The sequence below is a fragment of the Amblyraja radiata genome, chromosome 12 (genome assembly GCF_010909765.2).
Source record: "Amblyraja radiata isolate CabotCenter1 chromosome 12, sAmbRad1.1.pri, whole genome shotgun sequence".
Lineage (NCBI taxonomy): Eukaryota > Metazoa > Chordata > Chondrichthyes > Rajiformes > Rajidae > Amblyraja > Amblyraja radiata.
In genome coordinates, this window is record NC_045967.1 from 45256888 (window position 1) to 45283809 (window position 26922).

The 26922-nt window shown below is 44.1% G+C and overlaps 1 protein-coding gene across 1 annotated transcript in view; it reads left to right on the forward strand.

Moving 5' to 3' along the window:
• Positions 1-297: 297 nt before the first annotated feature.
• The window catches only part of LOC116979148 (cysteine and histidine-rich domain-containing protein 1-like), a 33588-nt gene continuing 6963 nt past the window's right edge, over positions 298-26922 (forward strand). The window contains exons 1-7 of the mRNA XM_033030665.1: positions 298-650; positions 10617-10666; positions 13686-13742; positions 14963-15126; positions 19601-19704; positions 22359-22420; positions 23794-23864. Coding sequence (XP_032886556.1) covers positions 587-650; positions 10617-10666; positions 13686-13742; positions 14963-15126; positions 19601-19704; positions 22359-22420; positions 23794-23864 — 572 coding nt within the window. The 5' untranslated portion in view covers positions 298-586. The remainder of the gene's footprint in view (positions 651-10616; positions 10667-13685; positions 13743-14962; positions 15127-19600; positions 19705-22358; positions 22421-23793; positions 23865-26922) is intronic.

The following is a 26922-nucleotide window of genomic DNA, read 5'->3' on the forward strand; positions in this document are numbered from 1 at the left end:
AGATTGCCTTCGCCCAAATACTGGGCATAAGATTGTGGACGTTGGGGGAAGACCTCAGTGCAACGCATTGTCACACCTCCCACTCTGAGCTCAGATAACCCTTGACTCGCCCAGAAGCAACACAATCAAGAACATAACAGTGCCAAGGAAAACCATGCATCTATTCCAGCGTGTGAAATTGGCGAGCAGTCCAGAACGGGAAGAGGTTTGCTGATATTGCAAGAACGGGAAGAGGTTTGCTGATATTGCAAGCACGGCCTCAGCTGTGTTTGAAGAACGTATTGCCTGAGCTCCACCCCCACCCCTTCAGGGAAAAGCTGTCAGCCTGGCTGCTGCCAGTTGTCTCTCTCCGGGAGACTGGACGCTGGGAGCATGTCTGGCTGGCCTGACTATCTTTGGGCAACACGCAACCCCACGCCTCCTCCTCCTCCTGCGCGCAAGGCATTCCTCGCCATTCTTATCTCGCTTCTTGAATTTCCAGGCCGCAGAAAAGACGCTTCTGGAACAGACTGCAACCATTTAAATCCCGTCGAGCCGGATCTGATTGAAATTCCCGAGGAACAGCGCACGGAGTGAAGGTGACGAGATGTCAGAGCTGTGTTATAACCCGGGTTGTGGACTCCGCTACGAGCCGCACAGTAACGCGGGCGGTGAGTTAAGTCTGACGCTGCATGTAATATACTCACTTCCAGTCTCTCTCCCTCTCTAATCCAGCTCCCCTTTTTCCCAGCTGTCGGCGATCAGGCGCTTTGCACGATTTTATTTCGTTATTGACTTTCGCCCAGAACAGTCATCGTGTTTTCTTAGGCCATTCAGAAAGTTTGTCTGGAAATATCCCAAAGCGTTGGCCTGGGATACACTATTTCAATCTCATTCAATGGGGTTTCAATCTCAGACGTGTGGTCGCCTTAGGTGCTTAGTTTAGTTTAGTTTAGAGATACAGCATGGAAACAGGCCATTGTGACGCTTGTACCCCAGTTGGACGGTGCACGGTGCATCTAAAGCGACTACTATTCTGAGATTGAAACCCTATTGAATGAGATTGAAATACCACGCTGATCACTCGTTCACGCTGGTTCCATGTTAGACCATTTTCTCACTGGGAGTATTTTACTGCGGCCAATTAACCTACAAATCCACACGTCTTTGGGATGTGGAAAGAAACCGGACCACCCGGAGGAAACCCACGCGGTTACAGGGCGAATGTTCAAACGCCACACAGACAGCACCTGAGGTCAGGATCGAACCATGGTCTCTGGCGCTGTGAGGCAGCAGCTCTATCAGCTGATGTTGTTCTCACCCGAGTTGATCCCGCTCGATGCTTTATTTATATTCTCACTGCCCCTCTGAACTTAACACTGCTTCGTTGAGTACCTACTCTGTAACGCGGTAGTTCTGCTATAACGCGAGTTGGATGTAACGCCATCAGGGCACTAGAGAACGCTATGCTATTTGTATTTATAAACACTATTTCAATCAAGAAACTAGATAACCACTTCAAAGTAACGTGTAGAAAGGAACTGCAGTTGGTGATGTTTACTGAAGATTGACACACAGTTCTGGAGTAACTCAGAGGGTCAGGTAGCATCTCTGGAGAAAAAGGATGGGTGATGTTTGGAACATTGCCTACTCTTCCCCCTCTCTCCCCTACCCCATCTCCCCCCCCCCTCCCCCACACCTCTCTCCCCCACCCCTCTCCCTCTCTCCTCCCCCTCTCCATTTCCCTCTCCCTCTCCTCCTCTCACCCACATCCCTCTCTCCCCCACCCCCTTCTCCCTCCCCACTCTTCCCCCTCTCTCCACCACCCCATCTCATTCCTCCCCTCCCCCCTCCGTGGAGTTACTCCAGCACTTTGTGTCTATCTTCACTTAAAAGTAACATTGGAAAACGTCAAGCAGAAAAAAAGCTGTCTTTGGAAAAACATGTTACCGTGTAGCCTCCCTGCAGTAATCGGACACCGTTGTCTCTTTTTGTCAGGGTATCACTTCCAGTGACGCTTGTGAAATGTTACTCTATTAAACAATTTAACATATTGCCTTGCAGTAACAAAAATAAACTTATAGTTATGAAAAATATCTTTATTTTTTAAATTCCTGCAGGTGAAAAATAAAGTTAGTGCAAGTTTGCAACTCTATCCAACCGCCCTTTCCTCATTGACACAATTGTATTTATAATACGAGGTTTCTTAGGAATACAACTGCCGTGTTATAGCAGAACTATCTGGTACTAAAGATTCTGATTCTGCGTTCTGTTGTGCTGTACCATGGGTATATTTATATATTATTTCAGTGCCCTTGGGCAATTAATAATAATTTACCCCAGAGGTCAGTACCAGATCATTTATACCCTGAGAAATATTTATACCTTGACTGATGTCATTGGCACACAAGTTATCTGGTCCACATCTCTTTGTGATGGCCTGCTGCATGCAAATTACCTATCATGTTTCCATCAGTACACCGTGACTGAGTTCTACCTCATTGCTGTAAACTATTTTCAGACATCAGAAGTTCCGAGGAGTTTTCTGCAACTGCAAATCTGCCTTTCATTAGAAAACCAGCCTTTCAGGATACATGCAATGTTAAATCAGCCAACATTATGGAAGCAGATTAATGCTGTCATGCAATAGATGATGACATTATGAAGTAAACAAAATGTGTACATATGTTATATCATTTTTACAGCAACATTTAGATATTAACTCAATCACCAATTAGTCACATGCTATACAACCTATTTCTAAGCATAATTTTGTTCTTTTTATGTTATGCGTCTTTCTGGTTTCTAATGTCTGAAGAAGGGTCCCGACCCCCAAAATTTATTTTTTTCCACCACAGACGTTGCCTAACCCACTGAGTTCTTCCAATACTTTGTGTTTTACTACTTTATAGATTTTGCCTTTGGCTCATTCCCATAATCCACAGCTTGCGTTGCCACATCATCTGCTTTCAGATATATTTAATGAAACAAAATATTCCAGCACCTACAGATCTTTTGATTATCTTATAAAATAGATCTATATTGTCAGGCATATATTTAAAACGTGTGAGCTGTTTTCTACAGAAGTCTTACACAATATATTTCCTGAAAACCATATTAACAGCATGCCCTATTGCTACACTTAGTTTGATCAGTAACCATTTTCTAAAACTTGAGTCCTCTAAGTCACTGGGATATCCAGATCTCACAACGCTAACTAATGTATAGTAACACTAAAGAAACTCTTGGCTATTTCAATAAAAATCAGTTCAAGGAAGTATTGTGGTTTTCCACCTGTTGTACGTTCTTTGGTGGCAATGTGGTGCTTTGATGAGGATTCGGATTTACTAATAGTTTAGTTAAGAGATACAGCGTGGTAACAGGCCCTTCGGCCCGCTGAGTCAGCACCGACCTGCGATCCACACTCACTTACACTATCCCACACACACTAGGGACAATTTACACTTTTACCAAGCCAATTAGTCTACAAATCTGTATGTCTTTGGAGTGTGGGAGGGAAAACCCCAGAGAAACCCCATCCAGGACCAGAGAAAGTACAAACTCTGTACAGACAGCACCCTTGGTAAGGATCGAATACAGATCTCTGGCGTTGCAAGACAGCAACTCTATGGCTGCGCCATCATGCCACCTAGTGTCGCATAGTGACACAGAATTTACTTCTTAGATTCCTGAGGTCTAATAACATTAAATTATCGATTAGCTGAAGTACAGGCAAACACTTGAAGCTTTAAGTTATTTGAAAAAATATATTGAGTCCTTATGACAACCTAATGCCAATGAAATACTGCTCGAAGTACTATCATGTAGGAGACATGGCAGCCAATTTGCACACAACAATCTCCTACAAACTGCAAAACTATGTTCAAATAATCTTTTATTTTATTAATGTTGAGGTGAGAAATAGATATTACCTAGTATTTGGGGGTCACTTGTAAATTGCTCGTTTCTAAGCTTCCCCCCAGTCTAGTTTCAGTACAAACGCTGAATCAAGCACAAAACAATTAAATTTTATTTTACCAAAAGTGCATTACAGTTCAACTACTGTACCTATCCCACTACGGGATCGATCCTTGTAACCATATAACAATTACAGCACAGAAAACAGGCCATCTCGGCCCTTCATGTCCGTGCCGAACACTTATTTTCCCCTAGTCCCATCTACCTGCACTCAGACCATAACCCTCCATTCCTTTCCCGTCCATATCCCTATCCAATTTATTTTTAAATGATAAAATCGAACCTGCCTCCACCACTTCCACTGGAAGCTCATTCCACACAGCTACCACTCTCTGAGTAAAGAAGTTCCCCCTCATGTTACCCCTAAACTTCTGTCCCTTAATTATCAAGTCACGTCCTCTTGTTTGAATTTTCCCTACTCTCAATGGGAAAAGCTTATCCACGTCAACTCTGTCTATCCCTCTCATCATTTTAAAGACCTCTATCGTCCTTCCTTAACCTTCTGCGCTCCAAAGAATAAAGACCTAACTTGTTCAACCTTTCTCTGTAACTTAGTTGCTGAAACCCAGTCAACATTCTAGTAAATCGCCTCTGTACTCTCTATTTTGTTGACATCCCTCCTATAATTAGGCGACCAAAATTGTACACCATACTCCAGAATTGGCCTCACTAATGCCTTGTACAATTTTAACATTACATCCCAACTTCTATACTCAATGCTCTGATATATAAAGGCCAGCACACCAAAAGCTTTCTTTACCACCCTATCTACATGAGATTTCACCTTCAGGGAACTCGTATCTGCCTGTTTAACCCTCTAGGCCTCGCTCAGACAGAGACACTCCAGAAGTTCACGCAGTCCCAAGCGTTCTCCCAGAAGATCGATTCTGAGCCTCATGATAACGGATTTTCATATGTCCTGGGACCTTGAGGGGCCGAACCACATGCGGATGGTCTCTTAATAACCCAATTACAGATATTGATTAACCCCATACATAACAGGCATTTCCCTAACCCAATAATACAACAGCTCATACACTGTATAAGAAAGAAAGCTCTCAAAGGAAGCTAAGAAGAACAAACATTGAAACATGTGCCCCGAGATTCAAACAATTTCTCCAAGGCTCAACCGTTCGACCAATCATCAATTAACAGGATGACCGTCTTGCAACATTATGTATATTATTTACAATGCTTGTGCAGCGACCCAATAGAAATTATGCATTTAAGGTTAGTTTGCGAAACTACTATACATGTTATCAATTTGGGAGAAACATGGAGAACACCTGGACCCCTTACCATCCTGCATATCAGTCTGAGCCTAGGCTGGCTGGCGCCAATCAAAGCCTGTAAAGTTCAGCTGACAAGGGTTAAGCAATTCTGACAAGTGCCGGGATCCTCCATTTTATGGTGTCTTTAATTTAGCCAATATTAACATTCCCCCATTTTATCATTCATGATAACCCTCATCATAAATGATAACTGCCGAATACAATGATGACCGCCATACTTTAACAATGTTCTAACAAGTAGATGTTGATGTATCTTTCCAGAATCTTGTCAAGCCTCCCGAGTTTTCATGGGCATAACTTCACAAGTTCTGACTGAGTAGTCTTCACCTCCCGAGTTTTTGTGGGCGCGAATTCCCTCCATCCGTCTTGATAGTCCATTGGTCCTTGATTAGAATTCCTAAGAAAACCTGGGAGAAAACAAGTTAACTACTGATGCCTTCACTAGTACTTTTACAATGATGAAGATGCACCCAGGCATTTCTTCCTTCTACCTTTACTGTGGTTGGAGTCATTAAGAGAACCTGGTACGGTCCTTCCCAACGAACTTCTGATCCTTTCCTTACCCAATTCTTCACAAAGACATAGTCTCCAGGTTTTACTTTAATGGGAGTTACTAGTGAAGGCATATCCTCATAGGCTGTTCTCACTCTGCAATGCAAATCCCTTAAAGCTCTTGATAAGGCTAAGATATAGTCAGTCATCTCTGCAGTCATATGGTGGAAATTAACTATTTTCATTGCATTCTGGTTCCAAGGGGTTTTCAGGGGTCTACCGTAAATAATTTCAGCTGCGCTTAATCTAGATTTTCCTGCCGGCGTGACTCTCATCTGAAATAAGGCTATTGGGAGTAACTTGATCCATCCAAAGTCCAGTCTCCGTCTTTAATTTGGCAAATTTGGTTTTAAGCGTCTGGTTTGCCCTTTCTACAAGTCAGGCAGCCTGTGGTCGATAAGCACAATGTAATTACTGCTGGATCCCCAGCTGTTCACAAAATTCTTTATTGATTTGTCCAATAAAGTGTGGTCCATCATCTGAGCTAAGTAGAATGGGATCAAATAGGTTTTGGCCCGAAACCTGAAGATGGGTTTCGGCCCGAAACGTTGCCTATTTCCTTTGCTCCATAGATGCTGCCTCACCTGCTGAGTTTCTCCAGCACTTTTGTTTACCTTTGATTTTCCAGCATCTGCAGTTCCTTCTTAAACTTCTATTTCCCATTCCTGTCCTTCCTATGACTTAAAGAAGGTTTCCAGCTCACTATTTAAATCTGTAAACACTTGCACAAGCAGCAACACAAATGACAGTCCACGATCTAAATCTTAACTGTTAATTACTCTAATTTGATTTACATACATAGAATATTTACAAAATCCGGATCCTATGGCAAAATGAAAAGCTAGATTTTTACAATATACAAAATGACTTAAAGCACTAGCGTACAATTCATGAACACTCGATCTCGACACCGCGTCACGTTGTTATCACGCAGTGAACCTCCGATACCGAAGATTTTCCCCTTCCTAGTTTACTCTTTGCTGAGGGGTACTATTCCTTAAATTATTACTTTTCCTCCCGAATGTTACTATCCCTCTGCTAAGACTGGACTTCTATAGGGGGACCTCTATCCCTCCTCCCTAAGTTCTACAGAATTAGGAGTACCCTTCGCTATTCGGATTACTTTTCGTCAAGTGAGGAGTCTCCCGTCTCTCAGGTACTCTTCGCTATCAGGTACTAGTCGACAATCGACCAGAGGGTTACTATTCACCGTTGATCAGCCGCTATTCGGAATCGATCACGGACATGCACCGACTCCGAAGTTTTATATCCAGGAATTAGAATTCCACCTTACTGGCAGAACTTCAATATGAAATTCAGTATTTGGAAATTTGGCTTTGCAAATATAGAACGGGTGGGCGGCGCGGCTCATGTCGCAGCGGCATCTGCAGTCCGTCTGTCGTTTTTTTATTTTTTGTCTCGTTTGTATGTAGTTTTTTTTTTTTTTAAACTGGGTATGTGTGTAGGTGCGGGGGGTGGGGAAACTTTTTAAAATCTTTTCCCTGCACGGAGAACCCGACCTTTTCCCTGTCGCGTCTCCGTTGTCGTTGGGGCCGAGCACCGTGGTGCGGCCTCCAACCGGAACGACCTGGGGCTCCAGTCGCGGAGCTGCAGACTTACCCACCATCGCGGAGCTGGCCGAGTTCGGAGCGGGAGGAGCGGTGGTGGCCGCTGCTGTGGCCCGACCCCGGAGATTCGGAGGCTCCAACCACAGATCTGGTGGACAGTAACACCGGGATCCCGTGGGTCCCTGCTGGAAGACCGCTTTTCGGGGCTTCCGCAACGGCGACTTCTCCCGCCCGAGTTGCGGGGTTGAGGATGACCTGGAGCAGGGCCTTACATCGCCCGGCGCGGCTTTAAATGGCCGCGGGACTTGTTAGCGCACGCCGGGGACTCCAACACCAAGACCCGGAGCGCGGCCTTGCATCGCCTGGCGCGGCTTTATAATTGCCGTGGGACTTATTTACCATCGCCCGCCAGGGGCTTTGACTTTGACATCGGGAGGAGAACGAGGAGTGCAGGGGAAAGATAAGACTTTGCCTTCCATCACAGTGAGGAGGAGATTCACTGTGATGGATGTTCGTGTAAATTGTGTTGTGTCTTGGTTCTTCTTCTTGTTTGTATGACTGCAGAAACCAAATTTCGTTTGAACCTCTGGGTTCAAATGACAACAAATAAATTGTATTGTATTGTATTGTAGAATCAAACTCGAACTCGAACTCCTAATTTTAGTGCGTATCTCTCTTACTACGCGGGCTCTCGAATCAAACTAAAATTGCCCAGTTGAATTCTTGAATGGACTGGAGTATTCCGGCCAATCTATACTCTGTCCGTCCAAGCCCGGTACCTTCTCGAGGCTTTTCGTGCGTCACTTCAGGGAGAGACTCAGATACCTACACACAGACACACCTCTCTGCTAAGCACCAAGGATCCAGCGCCTAGCCGCTTCGCGCTGTGAGTTATCAATGCTGTTTTTCAGAGCGCACCTTTTCAATTCGCGCTCCCGGCAATGACCTGATCGAAGGCAAGACCAGAATTTTAATATCCCACCAATTCGGATACAAAGTCTAACCCTGGGCCACTCCTTGCCTGATGAAGCGCGTTTGGCTCTCGTTAAAGCAGCTGCAGTCTGCCAACTATGACCAAAGTTTTGGGCCTCTAACCCAGGAAAGGGCCTCTACATCAGTCACTGAAAGTAAGCATACAGGTACAACAGGCAGTGAAGAAAGCTAATGGCATTTAGAAGGATGAGAGGCAATCTTATAAAAACATATAAAATTATTAAGGGATTGGACACGCTAGATGCAGGAATCATGTTTGGGGGAGTCCAGAACCAGGGGCCACATTTTAAGAATAAGGGGTAAGCCATTTAGATGAGGAAAAACTTTTCACACAGTTGTGAATTTGTGGAATTCTCTGCCTCAGAAGGCAGTGGAGGCCGATCCACTGGATACATTCAAAAGAGAGTTAGATAGAGCTCTTGGGGCTAGCAGAATCAAGGGTTATGGCAGGAACGGGGTACTGATTGTGGATGATCAGCCATGATCACATTGAATGGCGGTGCTGGCTAGAAGGACTGAATGGCCTACTCCTGCACCTATTGTCTATGCAGCTATGTATCTATGACCCAAAACGTCACCCATTCCAGAGATGCTGCCTGTCCTGCAGAGTTACTCCAGCTTTTTGTGTTTATCTTGGGACCTAAATTAATCGCCCATCCAAAAGACAGATGTTGGTGCAAAGTAAGGTTATTCCCACTTTGCTGCCTTTTCCCCAAAATCTTGGATTTTCATCTTGTACAAAAACAACATTTGAAAGATTTTTGGATAGGTACATCGATAGAAAAAGTTTAGAGGGATCTGGACCAAATGCACGTAAATGGGACTGGCATAGATGGGGCATTTTGTTTGGCATGGGCAAGTTGCAATGTGCAAGACTCTTTTACTGATTGTATAAAGGGCCTGTCCCACTTTCACGACCTAATTCACGACCTTTTTTACTCGTGGACATTTTTCATCTGGCTAGAAAAACGCCCCGACCCACTTGATGCCACGAGTACCTACGACTAGCATCACGATCTCCTACGACCTCGTGACGACCATGCTGCGAGTATGAGTCAAGGGCAAACTCGGCAGAGGTCCTGAATCAGGTCGTGAAAGTGGGACAGGCCCTTAACTCTCTAACTAACCCATTCCATATTTCAATAACTGCACAACTACACCTCAACTAATCTCGAAGATAGACACAAAATGCCAGTCAGTGAGGCAGACTGCCAGACTCTGTCTGAAGAAGGGTCTTGATCCGAAACATCGCCTATTCCTTTTCTTCAGAGATGCTGCCTGACCCACTGAGTTACTCCAACATTTTGTGACGATCTTCGGTGTTGTTAACCAGCATCTGCAGTTCCTTCCTACACATTTTCTCTACTGAACTCAAATTAAAAATTGAAATGTGTATCTTCTCAAGCCAAATTCCTAAACATAACCATTAAAAGAAACAGTTTTTCCTGCTGACCTATCAGGACTGTTTATTATTCTATTATTATTACATTTCTCTCTCTGCTTCCGTGGAGCCATTAAATATCTGACTATAATTTCTTATTCCTAACTTAATTCTCTGATATCTAATCCAATTAGTACCTTATGAAAAATTATTTATACTTTTCTATGCTCCTGTTTATTAGATGCTGTTAGCTTTATTATGACTACAAATGTTCTTGCATTCTCTCTTCATCCACACTGAACAATGCCTTTCCGTAGCCTGCATTCTGCCCCTCTTTGGTTTTCATCCTAAAATATGTTACTTGTACATATATAGATTAAGTTAAATAAATATCTCCGTTTCATACCCATTCTTCAAGGAACTCTAATTCACGGAGAGGTATAAAATTGAATGATGCACCCAGTATTGGCATTCTGGTCTGCATAAAGCTGAAAAGTGGTATTTTGTTTTCCATGCACTTAAATATTTTAAATTAAGATATCAGTTTCAAGGTCATGCCAACCATGTTGAATTTTGGTAGGAATGTAGCGAAAGTACCTGTAAATGGTAAGAGGAAAGGGAAACTTAAGGGGTTTCAGGTGGTAGATTAAAGTTAGAATTGAACTATTCAATGTCTCAGTTTTGCATGGCTTGGGAGCAGTAGGGGATAGAATATTACAGAGTCTATTTCCTCTTTATATGCAGTCTCTTGACGTTCAATGGCGATTCAAAGCGTGCATTTAATGCAGTCTGTTAAGAGACCATGCACTATTTTTAATTGCATCCTTATCTCCATTGCAACCATACTAAATATTTGATGTTTTTCTCCAACAGATGCTTGCTGTTACCACCCAGGAGTTCCAATATTCCATGATGCACTCAAGGTAGGTTCAAAAGCAAAACTATTTCAATAGACAATAGACAATAGGTGCAGGAGTAGGCCATTTGGCCCTTCGAGCCAGCACCGCCATTCAATGTGATCATGGCTGATCATCCCCAATCAGTACCCCGTTCCTGCCTTCTCCCCATATCCCCTGACTCCGCTATTTTTAAGAGCACTATCTAGCTCTCTCTTGAAAGCATCCAGAGAATCCGCCTCCACTGCCCTCTGAGGCAGAGAATTCCACAGACTCACCACTCTCTGTGAGAAAAAGTGTTTCACTGGTACTGTGGTGTTTGGATTACCTTTCCCTCAGACCACAGTACGTGCGCCTACAGAACAATGTCTCAAGCACCATCTTGAGCAGCACAGGGGCTCCACAAGGAACTGTGCTGGCTCCATTCCTGTTTACCATCTACACAGCGGATCTCCAATGTAACACCAACAGCTGCTTTTTGCAGAAATTTTTGGATGACACAGCTGTTGTCGGCCTCATTAAAGGGGGCAATGAGGAGGAGTATAGAGACATAATAAGTAACTTTGTGGAGTGGAGTGCACACAATAACCTCCATCTTAACACCACAAAAACCAAGGAGATAGTTGTGGACTTCAGGAGGGTGAGGAGGAGGACTCAAGCAACACCAATCACCATTAAGGGCACTGAGGTGGAGGTTGTCGCTAATCACAGGTACCTTGGGGTGCAGCTTGACAGTGAGCTGGACTGGAAGTGTCATATGGAGGCGGTGTACAGGAAGGGACAAAGCCGACTGTATTTTTTAAGGAGGCTGAGGTCATTTAACATCTGCCAACCCCTACTGTGCAGTGTCTACCATTCAGTGGTGGCCAGTGCTCTGTTTTTTGCTGTGGCCTGTTGGGGAGATGGCGCCCGCATAGCGGACAAAAACAGACTGGACAAGCTGATCAAGAAGGCCGGCTCAGTGGTCGGGGCTGAGCAACGAACGGTCCAGCAGGTGGCAGAGGCCAGAACTATGAACAAACTGGGTTCAATAATGACCAACCCCACTCACCCACTCCATGCCCTGAAGGTGATCAAGAGCAGCATCTTCAGTCAGAGACTGATTGCACCAATGTGCAAAACTGAGAGACATAGGAAGTCCTGTTTACCAGCTGCTATAAGGTTATATAATGCGCATAAATAACTGCACTTTTTTTCATTAATTGTATTTTAACTTGTATTTTAACTTGTATTTTAACTTGTTAAGTATGGAAGCTATTTGAGGAAATGTGTGGTGTTATGTCTGTCTTGAAGCTGTCGTGGCACTGTAATTTCCTGTAAAGGATTATTAAAGGTATAATCAATCAATCAATCAATTCCTCGTCTCCGTTCTAAATGGCTTACTCCTTATTCTTAAACTGTGGCCCCTGGTTCTGGACTCCCCCAACATCGGGAACATGTTTCCTGCCTCTAGCGTGTCCAAACCTTTAACAATCTTATATGTTACAAGATGCAATTAAAACACACGGGTCTAGAAATTGCCCTGAACTTGAAATGGGAACAATCTTGGCGTAGCTTTACTGTACATGCTTAAAGAAACTACCTTTCATGTCAGTAACTTCCGTTGTTTTGCAAGTTTTCAGTCAACACCCAGCAGTGCGGTCTTGCTGGCAAAGACGCTACATAGCTGCGGCACAACAGATGCATAAGTGTTAACAGCATCTGCCATCACTCCGTGTCCAAGAATTACCACATCTCCACATCCCTCGGTCTGCAGAGCCCCTAATATGGTTCAAAAGGGGACAGATCAGACTGATTTCACACTCGTGCAGCTGAGCAACATAGTATTTTATTGGTAATTCCATGCTTTAATGTTGGTGAATATTTTTCCGGGAGAGATGGATAGCTTTTTGATAAGTAAGATGTGAAATTCAAATGTACAGTTGAATTTAGGTATATCTTCATCTGATATCCACGTGTGCTTTTCCTTGCACAACTCATGTGAGAGGTATCATGAGCTTAGTTTGTGCCCTCCCCAACCCATATAACCATATAACCATATAACAATTACAGCACGGAAACAGGCCATCTCGGCCCTACAAGTCCGCGCCGAACAATTTTTTTCCCTATTAAGGATATGTAGAAACAATGACGAAGGAAGGCCTGAAGAAGTCCTGACTCGAAAGTCCATGTTCTCCAGAGATGCTGCCTGACCCGCTGAGTTACTCCAGCACTTTGGGTCTTTTTCAACTAAAGACACGTATCGTGCTTCTGACAGGAACTTATGTGATTTAGTATCACTGATCCATAAAGGAACTACATGATCTGGTTTTTATTAACTTTTTCTCTCTTTATCCGAAGTTCTTTTGTCTTCTTTACCTTTGTCACTTACTCCACCCATTTGCCCCCCACCTGTATTCACCCATTACTTGCCAGGTTTTGTCCCTCCCCCACCTCTCTTTTCCAGCTGTCTCTCCCCCCCGCCCCCCCCCCCCCACCCTAACTCCTATTGGTCTGAAGAAGCGTCCTGACCAGAAACGTCGCCCTATCTATATCCCTTCCCAGATGTTGCCTGACCATATAACATATAACCATATAACAATTACAGCACGGAAACAGGCCATCTCGGCCCTTCAAGTGCGTGCCGAACACTTATTTCCCCTAGTCCCATCTACCTGCACTCAGACCATAACCCTCCATTCCTTTCCCGTCCATATACCTATCCAAAGTATTTTTAAATAATAAAATCGAACCAGCCTCCACCACTTCCACTGGAAGCTCATTCCACACAGCTACCACTCTCTGAGTAAAGAAGTTCCCCCTCGTATTACCCCTAAACTTCTGTCCCTTAACTCTCAAGTCATGTCCTCTTGTTTGAATCTTCCCTACTCTCAATGGGAAAAGCTTATCCACGTCAACTCTGTCTATCCCTCTCATCATTTTAACCTGCTGAGTTCCTCCGGCACTTTTGCGTTTTAAACAAAAGATCTGCAATCTTAATGGTTATCAGATCGGGCTGGTAGTAAAAGAAAGGGAGACTGATTGTAATGGTTTCTTGTTTCACTAGGGATGGTCATGCTGCAAAAAGAAGACGATTGACTTTTCAGAATTTCTGGCAATCCCGGTAGGTGGACCTTACTGTTTTGATACAAATATATTCACCAAATGAAATGTTAGTATCTTATTTGGTGGATTCAGTTTTCCCTCCTCATTGAGTGTGTGGACTCTGCTCCATGGGTTGGTACTGCCATATTTGTGGGTAGGGCAATTATTATTGTTTTAATGCACAAAAACTTTGAGAGCTCTCAACTCATCATCATTTTGCCCTTCAGTCAATTTGCCTATGGCTTGTTACTTGTCCCACTGGATACAAAGGGCTAAAAACAGGACTGCAAACATTTGTGTTGGCTGCAGGATTTGTGGTCACCCCGTCGTCTGTTCAGTTGTAGATGTTGTCCTGCTGTGAACAGTTTTGTATCCCTTTACTTAAGAAAGGATATAGTTGCATTGGAGGCAGTTCAGATGAGATCTACAAGGCCAAGTCTTGGAATGAGAGGGTTGTTCTGTCACAAACAGCTAAATAAAAGTTCGACCTACGCTCGGTGGAATTCACAAGATTGAGTAGTCTTGTTGTTGACGCATACAAGATCTGAAGGAGACATGACAAGTAGGTGTTGAGATGTTTCCATGAGTTCTAAGTCTTAAATGGGGGGCTTTGCTACACGAAAAGAGAATGGACGTTCAAAATTGAAGGGGCATAGCTAGGAATTTCTTCTCGCAGACGGTGGTGAATCTCTGGAATTCCTTGTCTCAGATGGTTGTGGAGGCTAGATCACTGAAGTTACTTAAGGAAGAGGAAGGCAGACGTTTGAAAGATCAGGGAATGGAGGGGTCCATGTAACTAGCAGAGAAGGAGGTGAGGCTGAGGGCAGTGCTGCTACAATGATATTGAATGGCGGAGTCGGGGTCAAAGGACCAGTTAACTTGCAGCTGCCTTCAACTTTTTTGTGCTCTTATACTTTTTGCAGTATTTCATTTTTTTGAGATATTAATGATATTTAAATTCTTTGCTGTTGTTGCCTTTGTGTCCCTTCCATTTTTGCTATGTTTATTGTGTTTTTTATGGTGATGAACACTATAGCAGGTACTATGGCAACGTTTAAGAAACATTTAGAAGGGTACCTGGATAGGACAGGTTTAGAGGGATGTGGGCCAAACGCAGGCAGGTGGGACTAGTGCAGGTGGGACAAGTTGGTCGGTGTGGGCAAGTTGGGCCGAAGGGCCTGTTTCCACACTGTATAACTCTATGAAGTGCTGATTTGCCTTGTTCATGTTGTACTTAAGGGATGTACCAAAGGCCACCACTCTAATGTGAAGCAACCAGAGCCCCTGAAACCAGAGATAACATGTACCAAGGATGGAGCAGATGACACAAAGCCAGGGCCTGCCACTGAGTACATCGTGAAGGGTCCCAAGTCAGCAGAGAAGATGAAGAAAGAAAGACCAAGGTACGAAAAGAACTCTGGTTACATGCTATAATTGGTTTCAAGCTCAGAGACCAGTGGCCAAGTATGCAAATCCTTGCTTGACTCTTGTTGAAACCACAACAGCCACAGATAAAACAATGTGCTGAATGGCATAGATATTGCTACTTTAATCTAAAAGATTGGGATTCATTGTTGAGTCCAATTTGGGTATATTATACAAGCAATATTTTCACAGGATTGGTCATCTTATTTAGGAAACCCAATTAGGACACCTTATTGTGCAGCTAAGTCAGACACAAAGTTCCGGAGCAAATCAACGGGTCAGGCATCATCTTTGGAGAACAATTATGGGTGACGTCTCAGGTTGGGACTCTTCAGCCTGAAGAAGGATCCTGACCAGAAACGCCACCCACCCTTTTTCTTCAGAGATGCTGCCTGACCCGCTGAAGTTACTCCAGCACTTTGTGTCTATCTTCGGTATAAACTAGCATCTGCAGTTCCTTTCCACACACTTATTCTGTAGCTAATTGGTTTTAGCTCTACACTGGAAGTGTCAACGGAACAGTGGGAATTTCCTCTGCATGGAATCTCCGCAGTAGCCATTTTGGGAACACTTTAGTTTAGTTTACGGATACCGTGCGGAAACAGGCCCTTCGGCCCACCGGGTCCACGCCGACCAGCGATCCCCGCATATTAACACTCTCCAAAACACACCAGGGACAATTTTCACATTTACCAAGCCAATTTACCTATTAAGTCTTTGTAAACATAGAAACATAGAAACATAGAAATTAGGTGCAGGAGTAGGCCATTCGGCGCTTCGAGCCTGCACCGCCATTCAATATGATCATGGCTGATCATCCAACTCAGTATCCCGTACCTGCCTTCTCTCCATACCCTCTGATCCCCTTAGCCACAAGGGCCACATCTAACTCCCTCTTAAATATAGCCAATGAACTGGCCTCGACTACCCTCTGTGGCAGAGAGTTCCAGAGATTCACCACTCTCTGTGTGAAAAAAGTTCTTCTCATCTCGGTTTTAAAGGATTTCCCCCTTATCCTTAAGCTGTGACTCCTTGTCCTGGACTTCCCCAACATCGGGAGCAATCTTCCTGCGTCTAGCCTGTCCAACCCCTTAAGAATTTTATAAGTTTCTATAAGATCCCCTCTCAATCTCCTAAATTCTAGAGAGTATAAACCAAGTCTATCCAGACTTTCTTCATAAGACAGTCCTGACATCCCAGGAATCAGTCTGGTGAACCTTCTCTGCACTCCCTCTATGGCAATAATGTCCTTCCTCAGATTTGGAGACCAAAACTGTACGCAATACTCCAGGTGTGGTCTCACCAAGACCCTGTACAACTGCAGTAGAACCTCCCTGCTCCTATACTCAAATCCTTTTGCTATGAAAGCTAACATACCATTCGCTTTCTTCACTGCCTGCTGCACCTGCATGCCTACTTTCAATGACTGGTGTACCATGACATCCAGGTCTCGCTGCATCTCCCTTTTCCTAGTCAGCCACCATTTAGATAATAGTCTGCTTTCCTGTTTTTGCCACCAAAATGGATAACCTCACATTTATCCACATTATACTGCATCTGCCAAACATTTGCCCACTCACCCAGCCTATCCAAGTCACCTTGCAGTCTCCCTAGCATCCTCCTCACAGCTAACACTGCCCCCCTAGCTTAGTGTCATCCGCAAACTTGGAGATATTGCCTTCAATTCCCTCATCCAGATCATTAATATATATTGTAAATAGCTGAGGTCCCAGCACTGAGCCTTGCGGTACTCCACTAGTCACTGCCTGCCATTGTGAAAAGGACCCGTTTACTCCTACTCTTTGCTTCCTGTTTGCCAGCCAGTTCTCTATCCACATCAATACTGAACCCCCAATGCCGTGTGCTTTAAGTTTATATAACTAATCTCTTATGTGGGACCTTGTCGAAAGCCTTCTGGAAGTCCAGATACACCACATCCACTGGTTCTCCCCTATCCACGCTACTAGTTACATCCTCGAAAAATTCTATAAGATTCGTCAGACATGATTTACCTTTTGTAAATCCATGCTGACTTTGTCCAATGATTTCACCACTTTCCAAATGTGCTGCTATCCCATCTTTAATAACTGACTAGCAGTTTCCCCACTACCGATGTTAGACTAACTGGTCTGTAATTCCCCGTTTTCTCTCTCCCTCCCTTCTTAAAAAGTGGGGTTACGTTTGCTACCCGCCAATCCTCAGGAACTACTCCAGAATCTAAAGAGTTTTGAAAGATTATTACTAATGCATCCACTATTTCTGGAGCTACTTCCTTAAGTACTCTGGGATGCAGCCTATCTGGCCCTGGGGATTTATCGGCCTTTAATCCATTTAATTTACCCAACACCACTTCCCGGCTAACCTGGATTTCACTCAATTCCTCCAACTCCTTTGACCCGCGGTCCCCTGCTATTTCCGGCAGATTATTTATGTCTTCCTTAGTGAAGACGGAACCAAAGTAGTTATTCAATTGGTCCGCCATATCCTTGTTCCCCATGATCAACTCACCTGTTTCTGACTGCAAGGGATCTACATTTGTTTTAACTAATCTCTTTCTTTTCACATATCTATAAAAACTTTTGCAGTCAGTTTTTATGTTCCCTACCAGTTTTCTTTCATAATCTATTTTTCCTTTCCTAATTAAGCCCTTTGTCCTCCTCTGCTGGTCTCTGAATTTCTCCCAGTCCTGCTTTTTCTGGCTAATTTGTACGCATCATCCTTCGCTTTGATACTATCCCTGATTTCCCTTGTTATCCACGGATGTACTACCTTCCCTGATTTATTCTTTTGCCAAACTGGGATGAACAATTTTTGTAGTTCATCCGTGCAGTCTTTAAATGTCTTCCATTGCATATCCACCGTCAACCCTTTTAGAATTAATTGCCAGTCCATTGTTTCTGAATTAACAATGTCACTCTCCATCCTAATGAAGAACTCAACCATATTATGGTCACTCTTGCCCAAGGGGGCACGTACAACAAGACTGCTAACTAACCCTTCCTCATTACTCAATACCCAGTCTAAAATAGCCTGCTCTCTCGTTGGTTCCTCTACATGTTGATTTAGATAACTATCCTGCATACATTCCAAGAAATCCTCTTCCTCAGCACCCCTGCCAATTTGATTCACCCAATCTATATGTAGATTGAAGTCACCCATTATAACGGTTTTGCCTTTGTCGCACGCGTTTCTAATTTCCTGTTTGATACCATCTCCAACTTCATTACTACTGTTAGGTGGCCTGTACACAACACCCACCAGCGTTTTCTGCCCCTTAGTGTTTCGCAGCTCTACCCATACCGATTCCACATCCTCCAAACTAATGTCCTTCCTTTCCATTGCGTTAATCTCCTCTCTAACCAGCAACGTTACCCCACCTCCTTTTCCTTTCTCTCTCTATCCCTCCTGAATATTGAATATCCCTGGATGTTCAGCTCCCAGCCTTGGTCACCCTGGAGCCATGTCTCCGTGATCCCAACTATATCATAGTCATTAATAGCTATCTGCACATTCAACTCATCCACCTTATTACGAATGCTCCTTGCATTGAGACACAAAGCCTTCAGGCTTGTTTTTACAACACTCTTACCCCTTATACAATTATGTTGAAAAGTGGCCCTTTTTGATTTTTGCCCTTGTTTTGTCTGCCTGCCAGTTTTACTTTTCACCTTGCTACCTATTGCTTCTACCCTCATTTTACACCCCTCTGTCTCTACGCTCACACATTTAAGAAACCCTTTCCCTTTAACTCCATCTACCACTATCCCATTCGACACCCCACCCACCTTATTCAGTTTAAAACCACCCGTGTAGCAGTGGCAAACCTGCCTGCCAGAATGCTGGTCCCACACCTGTTAAGATGCAATCCGTCTCTTTTGTACAGTTCCCCCTTACCCTAAAACAGATCCCAGTGATCTAAGAATCTAAATCCCTGCCCCGTGCACCAGTTCCTCAGCCACACGTTCAGGTCCCGTATCTCCCTGTTCCTGCTCTCGCCAGCACGAGGAACTGGAAGCAAACCGGAGATAACAACCCTGGAGGTCCTGCTTTTCAGCATGTAGTGTGGGAGGAAACCGAAGATCTCGGAGTAAATCCACGCAGGTCACGGTGAGAACGTACAATCTCCATACAGACAACACCCGTAGTCGGGATCGAACCCGGGTCTGTAAGGCAGTAACTCTACCGCTGCGCCACCGTGCCACCCACTTGTTGACAGACGATGCATGATAAGATAACATTGTAATTATTCCCAGACTCTGAGCACTGTCAGAACAATTTAGAATGAGATTCATCTCCAGCCAAGACATAATTGACCTTAGTAAGCAGTGTAGGGGGTCTGCTTCTAGCACTGAAATTCATTGCTTTGAAAAGCACATATTTACTTGTTTAAATAGTAGGTCTGAATATTTTTCCTGATGTTTCCACTATTTATTGATTCCTTGATTCTAATAGCTCTGAAGAACCCACGGTGAAATTGCCTCAAAGAGTCACCAAGTCACTGCAAGAGTCTCTGGACAAGCTCAGTGCATCTTCTCGGAAAACAGACACAAATAAAGGTAGATAGTTTATCACCGTTGATGAATAGATATAGCGATTGGATGTGATTTCCCCAAAACAGGCATCCTCTCCACACAGAGGTCATTTATTTCTTTGGGAACACCAGTGGCTGGCAGGGGTTTGTTGTGGCCACAGCAGAATCCAGCAGTAGTTTAGTTTAGAGATACAGCGCAGAAACAGGCCCTTCGTCCCACTGGGTCCGTGCCGATCTTGGTTCTTGGTTTCTTGGTCCTCCAAAATATTCCAAATGGAATTTAAACTGGAGGTGGTGAAGGGAGGGCTTAAGCCAGAAAAGGTTATTGGGAAGAAAGAGCTACTTTAATTTTAGTTGCATCTGGTTGGGTAACTATAGTAGGGTGGAGATTATTCCATGCTTTAATTGTGCGGGGGAAGAACGAATTGCTGTACACATCTGTCTTTGTAGCTGGGATCACAAATTGGATCGAATGCCCTCGTCTGCTCCTAATTGGTTTGGATTTGGTGTAGGTCTTGTAGGCTATGTCGAGCTGACCCGCACATTAACACTATCCTACACACACTAGGGACATCTTTTACATTTATACCAAGCTAATTTATCGACAAACCTGTCCGTCTTTGGAGTGTGGGAGGAAACCGAAGATCTCGGAGAAAACCCACGCGGTCACGGGGAGAACGTACAAACTCCGTACAGACAGCACCCGTAGTCGGGATCGAACCCGGGTCTCCGGCGCTGCAAGCGCTGTAAGGCAGCAACTCTACCGCTGCACCACTGTGTCACCTTGAAGCAGTAAGGAGGGTGATGATTCCAGGCATTTTCCCAGTACAGCAGCATGCAACTCAAACTGAGACAGAACAATAGGGTGCACACCAATGAGTGTTCAGTCCAGAGGACCAGGAGCACTGTAACAAACTTGTACACTGCGGGTTGGCGTAGTGTGTAGAGGGAAATTCCTGTTGCTTAGGAAGGGGACGGATATTTAGTAAATACAGGTCCACCACCGATTTTCTGGCACCCTTGTTTCCAGACCCTTCTGGATTATCCATTTTGCCAGACTAACAGAGGTCACGGCCTCCGAGAGGAGTCCAACGATACCGCAACAGTCCGCTGAGGAGCCAAGCTACCAGCCCGCAAAGTCAAATTCGGAAGTTGGCTATGGGAGTGGATCTGCTGGCTCTGGTCGAGCTGCAGTTCTCCGAGCCCCGGCCACAAGGGCAAATTGGACCGGGGGGGGCTTCTGGGAGGGATTTATAGCTGCTGCTCTGAACCGGCCCTGCTGAGTGCTCCTCACCCCCCATGAACTGTCTCCCTCAGATGGTCACGTCGCACATCCACCCGGCACAGACTCATTTGCACTTTAGACTGTTTTGACTGTTTTACTGTTCTTTTTATAAATCATGTTTCCCGGGATATCTAAATCTAAATTCTATTAGTTATTTAAGTTATGACATCGGATGGAAGCTGCATACCAAATCTCGTTGCACACATGTGTAATGACAATAAAAGATATTATTATTATTATGATTATTATTATTATTATTTCAAGTACACCCTCGTAATTTTGTCCGGATTGAATGAGGTGCCTGGCCACCAGTTGCCAGAAACTCAGTGGTGGACCTGTAGTTGTTGAAAATTAAGGAAGTGTACAAAGGATGTCTGTCATCGACCCATTGAATGTGTACAGTGTGGGTTTAGTGATATCAGTTGCATTTTCTCCTTCTAGCCTTTGTTGTTTGCAGAAGGTTAATAGGTCAGAGTCAAGTTGTGAACTTGGATGAATATTCCGATGGGGTCAAGGAAAGAGCGTTCACGTCGCGGCTCTGTCTCCACCAATCTTTCCACCACCACGTACAAGAAGCGACAAGACAGACACCGTTGTATGCAGATGCCGAGAAGTGTGTTCCGCTCTGGCTGAACAACTTCGAATCTTGTGTGTGTACTCGACAAGAAGAAGAATATTCTGATATCTTGTTGGATTTTCAGTGGGGATCAATAAAACCATAGGAATTGTTCCCTGAGGTGAATAAATGGATCCATGATGTCCTTTAAGTTGTGTTTGATTGATTATAAGATACAGCCTGGAAACAGGCCCTTTGGCCCATCGTGTCCATGCCAACCATCGAACACCCATTCAAGCTAGTTCTATGTCATTCCACTTTTCCATCCACTCCGACACTCTCGGGACATTTAACAGATGCCAATTAACCTACAAACCCACACATCCTTGGGACGGAGGAAAACGGAACACCCCGAGGAAACCCACGTGATTGCAGGGAGAATGTGCAAACTGCACACAGACAGCCCCTGAGGTCAGGATTGAACCTGAACGCTGTGAGACAGTAACTAAACCAGCTGTATCACTATTCCACCTTTTAACTGTGTGTGCCTGCGTTAGTTGGAAGGAATTAAATGGGAAGCCTAAAAGGGCTTTCCCCTTTCATGTCAACTTTTGTTCATATCCTTTTCTGCCAGCATTTATTAATTTAGACCAGGATGCTGCATCATAGCATTGCATAGCACTTGTTAAATAACAAATATTACAAAGAATTATAATTGCTCAATGGTTTGTAATGGTTGCTCATTTATCAAATCAGCCAATATTGTAAATCCAGAGCATAACATTTAACCAGGTTGTGCTGGCAATGGATTGACCTGAACCTATATTGTCTTTTTCAGAGGATAACGTCAAAGGTGGAGTTATAGTGGGCACCATGTGTAAACACAATGGCTGTAAGAAGGTGGGTCACTCACACTAACTTAATACTATTGAAGATAACTTTTTCTTCCCTTTGATAAGGAATTTATCCGTACAGTACCGTTGTGTTGCTTTCATGGTTAAACTAGTCACCCACTGATAATCTGGTGAATAGTCTACTTGGCTTTTTTCAATCGCTTATTTACACGGTACAAACACTCGGAGCTTGCATTCCTCTCACCTGAGAATCACGGGGTGTTCAGAAGCAATCAGACTGTTGGCATCCCTCAGTTTTCTGAGCACCAGACTCTGTGTGTGAGTGTTGGTCCGAGGGTCTCTCTGCAAACCCAGGTACTTGTGGTTTTCCAGGGTTTGCTGAGGAGCTAAATCCTGTTTGCAAGATTCATCTCTCTTCTACTCCTGTTCTTCTCTGGTGAGGTGGTAACATATCGTTAGCCCAGTCCAGATCTAATCCATTTTTATGCAGGAAGGAACTGCAGATGCTAGTTTAAACTTCAGGTCCAAAGAAAGGTCTCGACCCGAAACGTAACATATTCCTTTTCTCCAGAGATGCTGCCTGACCCGCTGAGTTACTCCAACTTTTGGTGCCATTCTCCAACCCATTTTTATCACCTTCGTCCTTTCACGGATGGCCATAACACCCACCTCCATTTTCTGCAGAACCAATTATGCAGCATCTGCTTTATTGATACTGCACCAATCAGATACAGTGGACATAGACATAAAATACTGGAGTAACTCAGCGGGGCAGGCAGCACCTCTGGATAGAAGGAATGAGTGATGTTTTGAGCCGAGACCTTTCTGCAGACTGAGTGTTGGGAGAAGAAGTTACAGAGATAAAGAAGTGTAAGAGATCAAAATAGATGCAGATCAAGGAAAATGTAGAGTGGACCATTGTTAGCTGGGAGAAGAGGGGACAACAAAGCAGACAGAGATACTGTAATCAGACGGACAGTCAGACTGGTCGGAGAAATGAGATTGGGAGGGATGGAGAGGGAGGGAAAGCAAGTGTTACCTGGAGTTAAAGAAGTCAATATTCATACCGCGGGGGTGTAAGCTGCCCAAGCGAAATCGGATCAAAGCGACTATTGGATTGATTATTGACTCCTGACAGTTTATACACGGATCTTCTTCTCCATGTGACTCGTTATCATCTCTTAGATATTTCCCTGTGTTAGCCAAGGCCTCTTGTTCTCTTGCAATGCTCCCTTCTGTTGATGCTCATTGAATATGCCTTAGAGTGGAGCCATTGCTTCACATCCCACCTAGCTGGTTACTCTCCAGTTTGTTAGGCTTCTGAGACTTTGGCTCTTGGTAAAATGAGTTAGGCCAAGCATTTCCATAATTGTCAAATGTCTTTCTCTGCGATGCTCCTGTTTCATTTCTCTCCGACAGGCTTTTCAAGGGCCGGAGAGTGATCGGGAGACGTGCAACTTTCATCCTGGAATACCCATCTTCCATGAAGGGTGAGGCATTTAAATATCACAATGCTGCTTGACCCATTCAAATGTGTGGTTTCCACTTCATCTTATGTGCACATGTGTAAGACCATACGATATATGAGCAGAGTTAGGGAATTCGGCCCATCAAGTCTGCACTGCCATTCGACCATGGCTGATCTAATTTTCCCTCTCAATCCAGTCTCCTGCCTTCTCCCCACAACCATTGACCCCCTTACTGCTCAATCTTCGCTTTAAAAATACCCAATGACAGCCGTCTGTGGCATTGAATCCCACAGATTCACCACCCTTTAGCTAAGACACAGAGTGACATTGACGAGTCTGTGCAGGGGGTATTACCCCCTTTCTTTCTCTGAAGAGACGTTGATAAAAATGGAAATCTGAAAATCTGAATGTAATTGCATTCACTCATTCTATAATATTAAGAGAAAATGCAAGGTTGTCCAAAAGCTGACAGATTTAAATTCCTGCACATGCCTCCTTTCACCGCCCCCCCCCCCCTCCCCCTTCTTACCCACCCCTTTCCCTTCCCCCCTCTCCACTATAAGTCTGCCAACTAGCTTCACAGTACACAACTATATATCCCTTTTGGGCTCACACCTCTCAATACAACAATCTGCCTATCAGGGAACCTCCTTGCCTGAGCTCATGTTTGGCCGCCAGGATTTGTCCTGTTCCTTTCGCTTTCCAGTTTTTGTTTCCCACTCTCCCAACTACAATTATTCTGAAGAAAGATCCTGACCCGAAATGTCACTTATCTATTTTCTCCAGAGATGCTGCCCGACCCGCTGAGTTACTCCAGCATTTTGTTTCTACCTTCTGTATTACATTCTTTTAACTGTAGAGGGCATCACAGCCATGTTTGATCCTATTCTTCTCATTATATATGTGTGCACTTTTCAGCAGAATGAGGAAGCCTGATAATATTCACCTCCCTTTCCCAGAGATGGGGAACATTAGTTATGATCACAATTTGTTAACTACACTAAATCTCATAGGCTGAAGTAAGAGTTTAGAGTCTTTCTGCATGTTGAAGTTTGTCAACATGTAGTCCAATAACTAATTGAGCCAACGGGAGATCTCTTTTGGTAGACACAAAAACTGAAGGTCTGAAGAAGGGTCTCAACCCGAAACGTCACCCATTCCTTCTCTCCAGAGATGCTGCCTGTCCCGCTGAGTTACTCCAGCATTTTGTGTCTACTTTCGATTTAAACCAACATCTGCAGTTCTTTCCTATGGAGTTCTCTTTTGCACAGGTTCTTTTCCTCCAATTAGCGTTGGTGCATATTTTGCAGTATCGATGTATGATACAAACAAGATTTCAAAATGTATAATTGAAATTTGCAAAAACAAAGCAGCAGCAAATGTGGAGTTAAGAGTATTTCAGAGTTTAGAGATACAGCGCAGAAACAGGCCCTTCAGCCCACTGAGTCCACGCTGACCAGCGATCCCTATACACCAGCACTATCCTACACACTCGGGACAATTTACCATTTTTACCAAAGCCTATTAACCTACAAACCTGTACGTCTTTGAAGCGTGAGAGGAAACCGGAGCATCCGGATAAAATCCACGCAGTCACGGGGAGAATGTACAAACTCCGTACAGACAGCACCCGTAGTCAGGATCGAACCTGGGTCTCTTGCGCTGTAAGGCAGCAACTCTACCGCTGCGCCACTGTGCCACCTGAAGACCCAAAGGATATAAATAACCCTATGGCATTTAGTAATTGTCAATGTGGTTAGTGAATGGGAACTACAAATACTCCTCTAGGGAACAACTCAGTGCTGGGGTATATTTCCATGTGTTCATCTGCAATCTTTAGCACTTCAAATAAACTGTGGCACACTGTCACACGCAGCGGCTTACTCTACTGCTCTCTGGTCAGCCAATGTTATAATGGGCAAGTATTAAAAGGGAGATAAAGATCGATGAGGATGACTGAAAGGCAAGTGGGAAGTGATAACAGAGAGTTATTGATGGACAGGACCTTGGAGAATAAATATTTGCAAGATGGGACATTCTGGGGCAGGTCACTGCAGGTGGAGATTTGGGGTACAAAATAAATACTGCGAGGAAAGAGGTTAGAGAACATTGAGGGATAGGTATTACAGTAATGAAGGCTGAGAACATTGGATCACGCAGGGGAGGCTCGATGCTGGCAGAAACCTTTGCAGACTGTTTAGTTTAGAGATACAGCATGGGCCTTTGAGTCTGCGTCGACCAGCGATCCTCATACACTAGCACGATTCTACACATTAAAGACAATTTTACCAAAGCCAATTAATGTACAAACCTCTGGATTGTTGGAGGAAACCGGAGCACCTGGAGAAAATCCATGTGGTCACGGGGAGTACATACAAACAATGTACACACAGCATCCATAGTGGGGATCGGACCTGGGTCTCTGGTCCTGTAAGGCAGCAACTCTACCGCTGCACCACCGTGCCGCCCTGTTATAACCTGTTATAGAATAGCACTTAATTGAGGATAAAAAGTGGCATAGTGTGTAATAAATACTTGAGTGGAGAATTAAAAAATATAAGTGAATCCTAATGTTATTTTACGGAAAGGGAACAAACCTTTAGAATTTTGTTAAACATATTGCAGCATAGTTTTGGGCCATTGCATGTTCCAGCGACATTTTTCCAAAGTTGGACAAAGATCCACAAAAACCTGAGGTACAAAGTTGATCAGTGGAAACATTATGTAAAGAATTAAAAATTGTTTAATAGACACAATAAAATGTGATGTCAGCATTTTCAGAGTTTAGATTGATTTACATTTTTATCAGCAATTGATAACTTTGCGACACATTTTACATCCCTCCAATTAAGAGGTTACGTAGACACACAATGCTGGAGAAACTCAGCGGGCGAGGCAGCATTTACGGAGAGAAGGAAGGAATTGGCGACGTTTTGGGTCGAGACCCTTCTGAAGAAGGGTCTCGACCCGAAATGTAGCCAATTCTTTCTCTCCATAGATGCTGCCTCGCCCGCTGAGTTTCTCCAGCATTTACAAGATACATTTATTTGTCACATGTACCAATTGGTACAGGGAAATG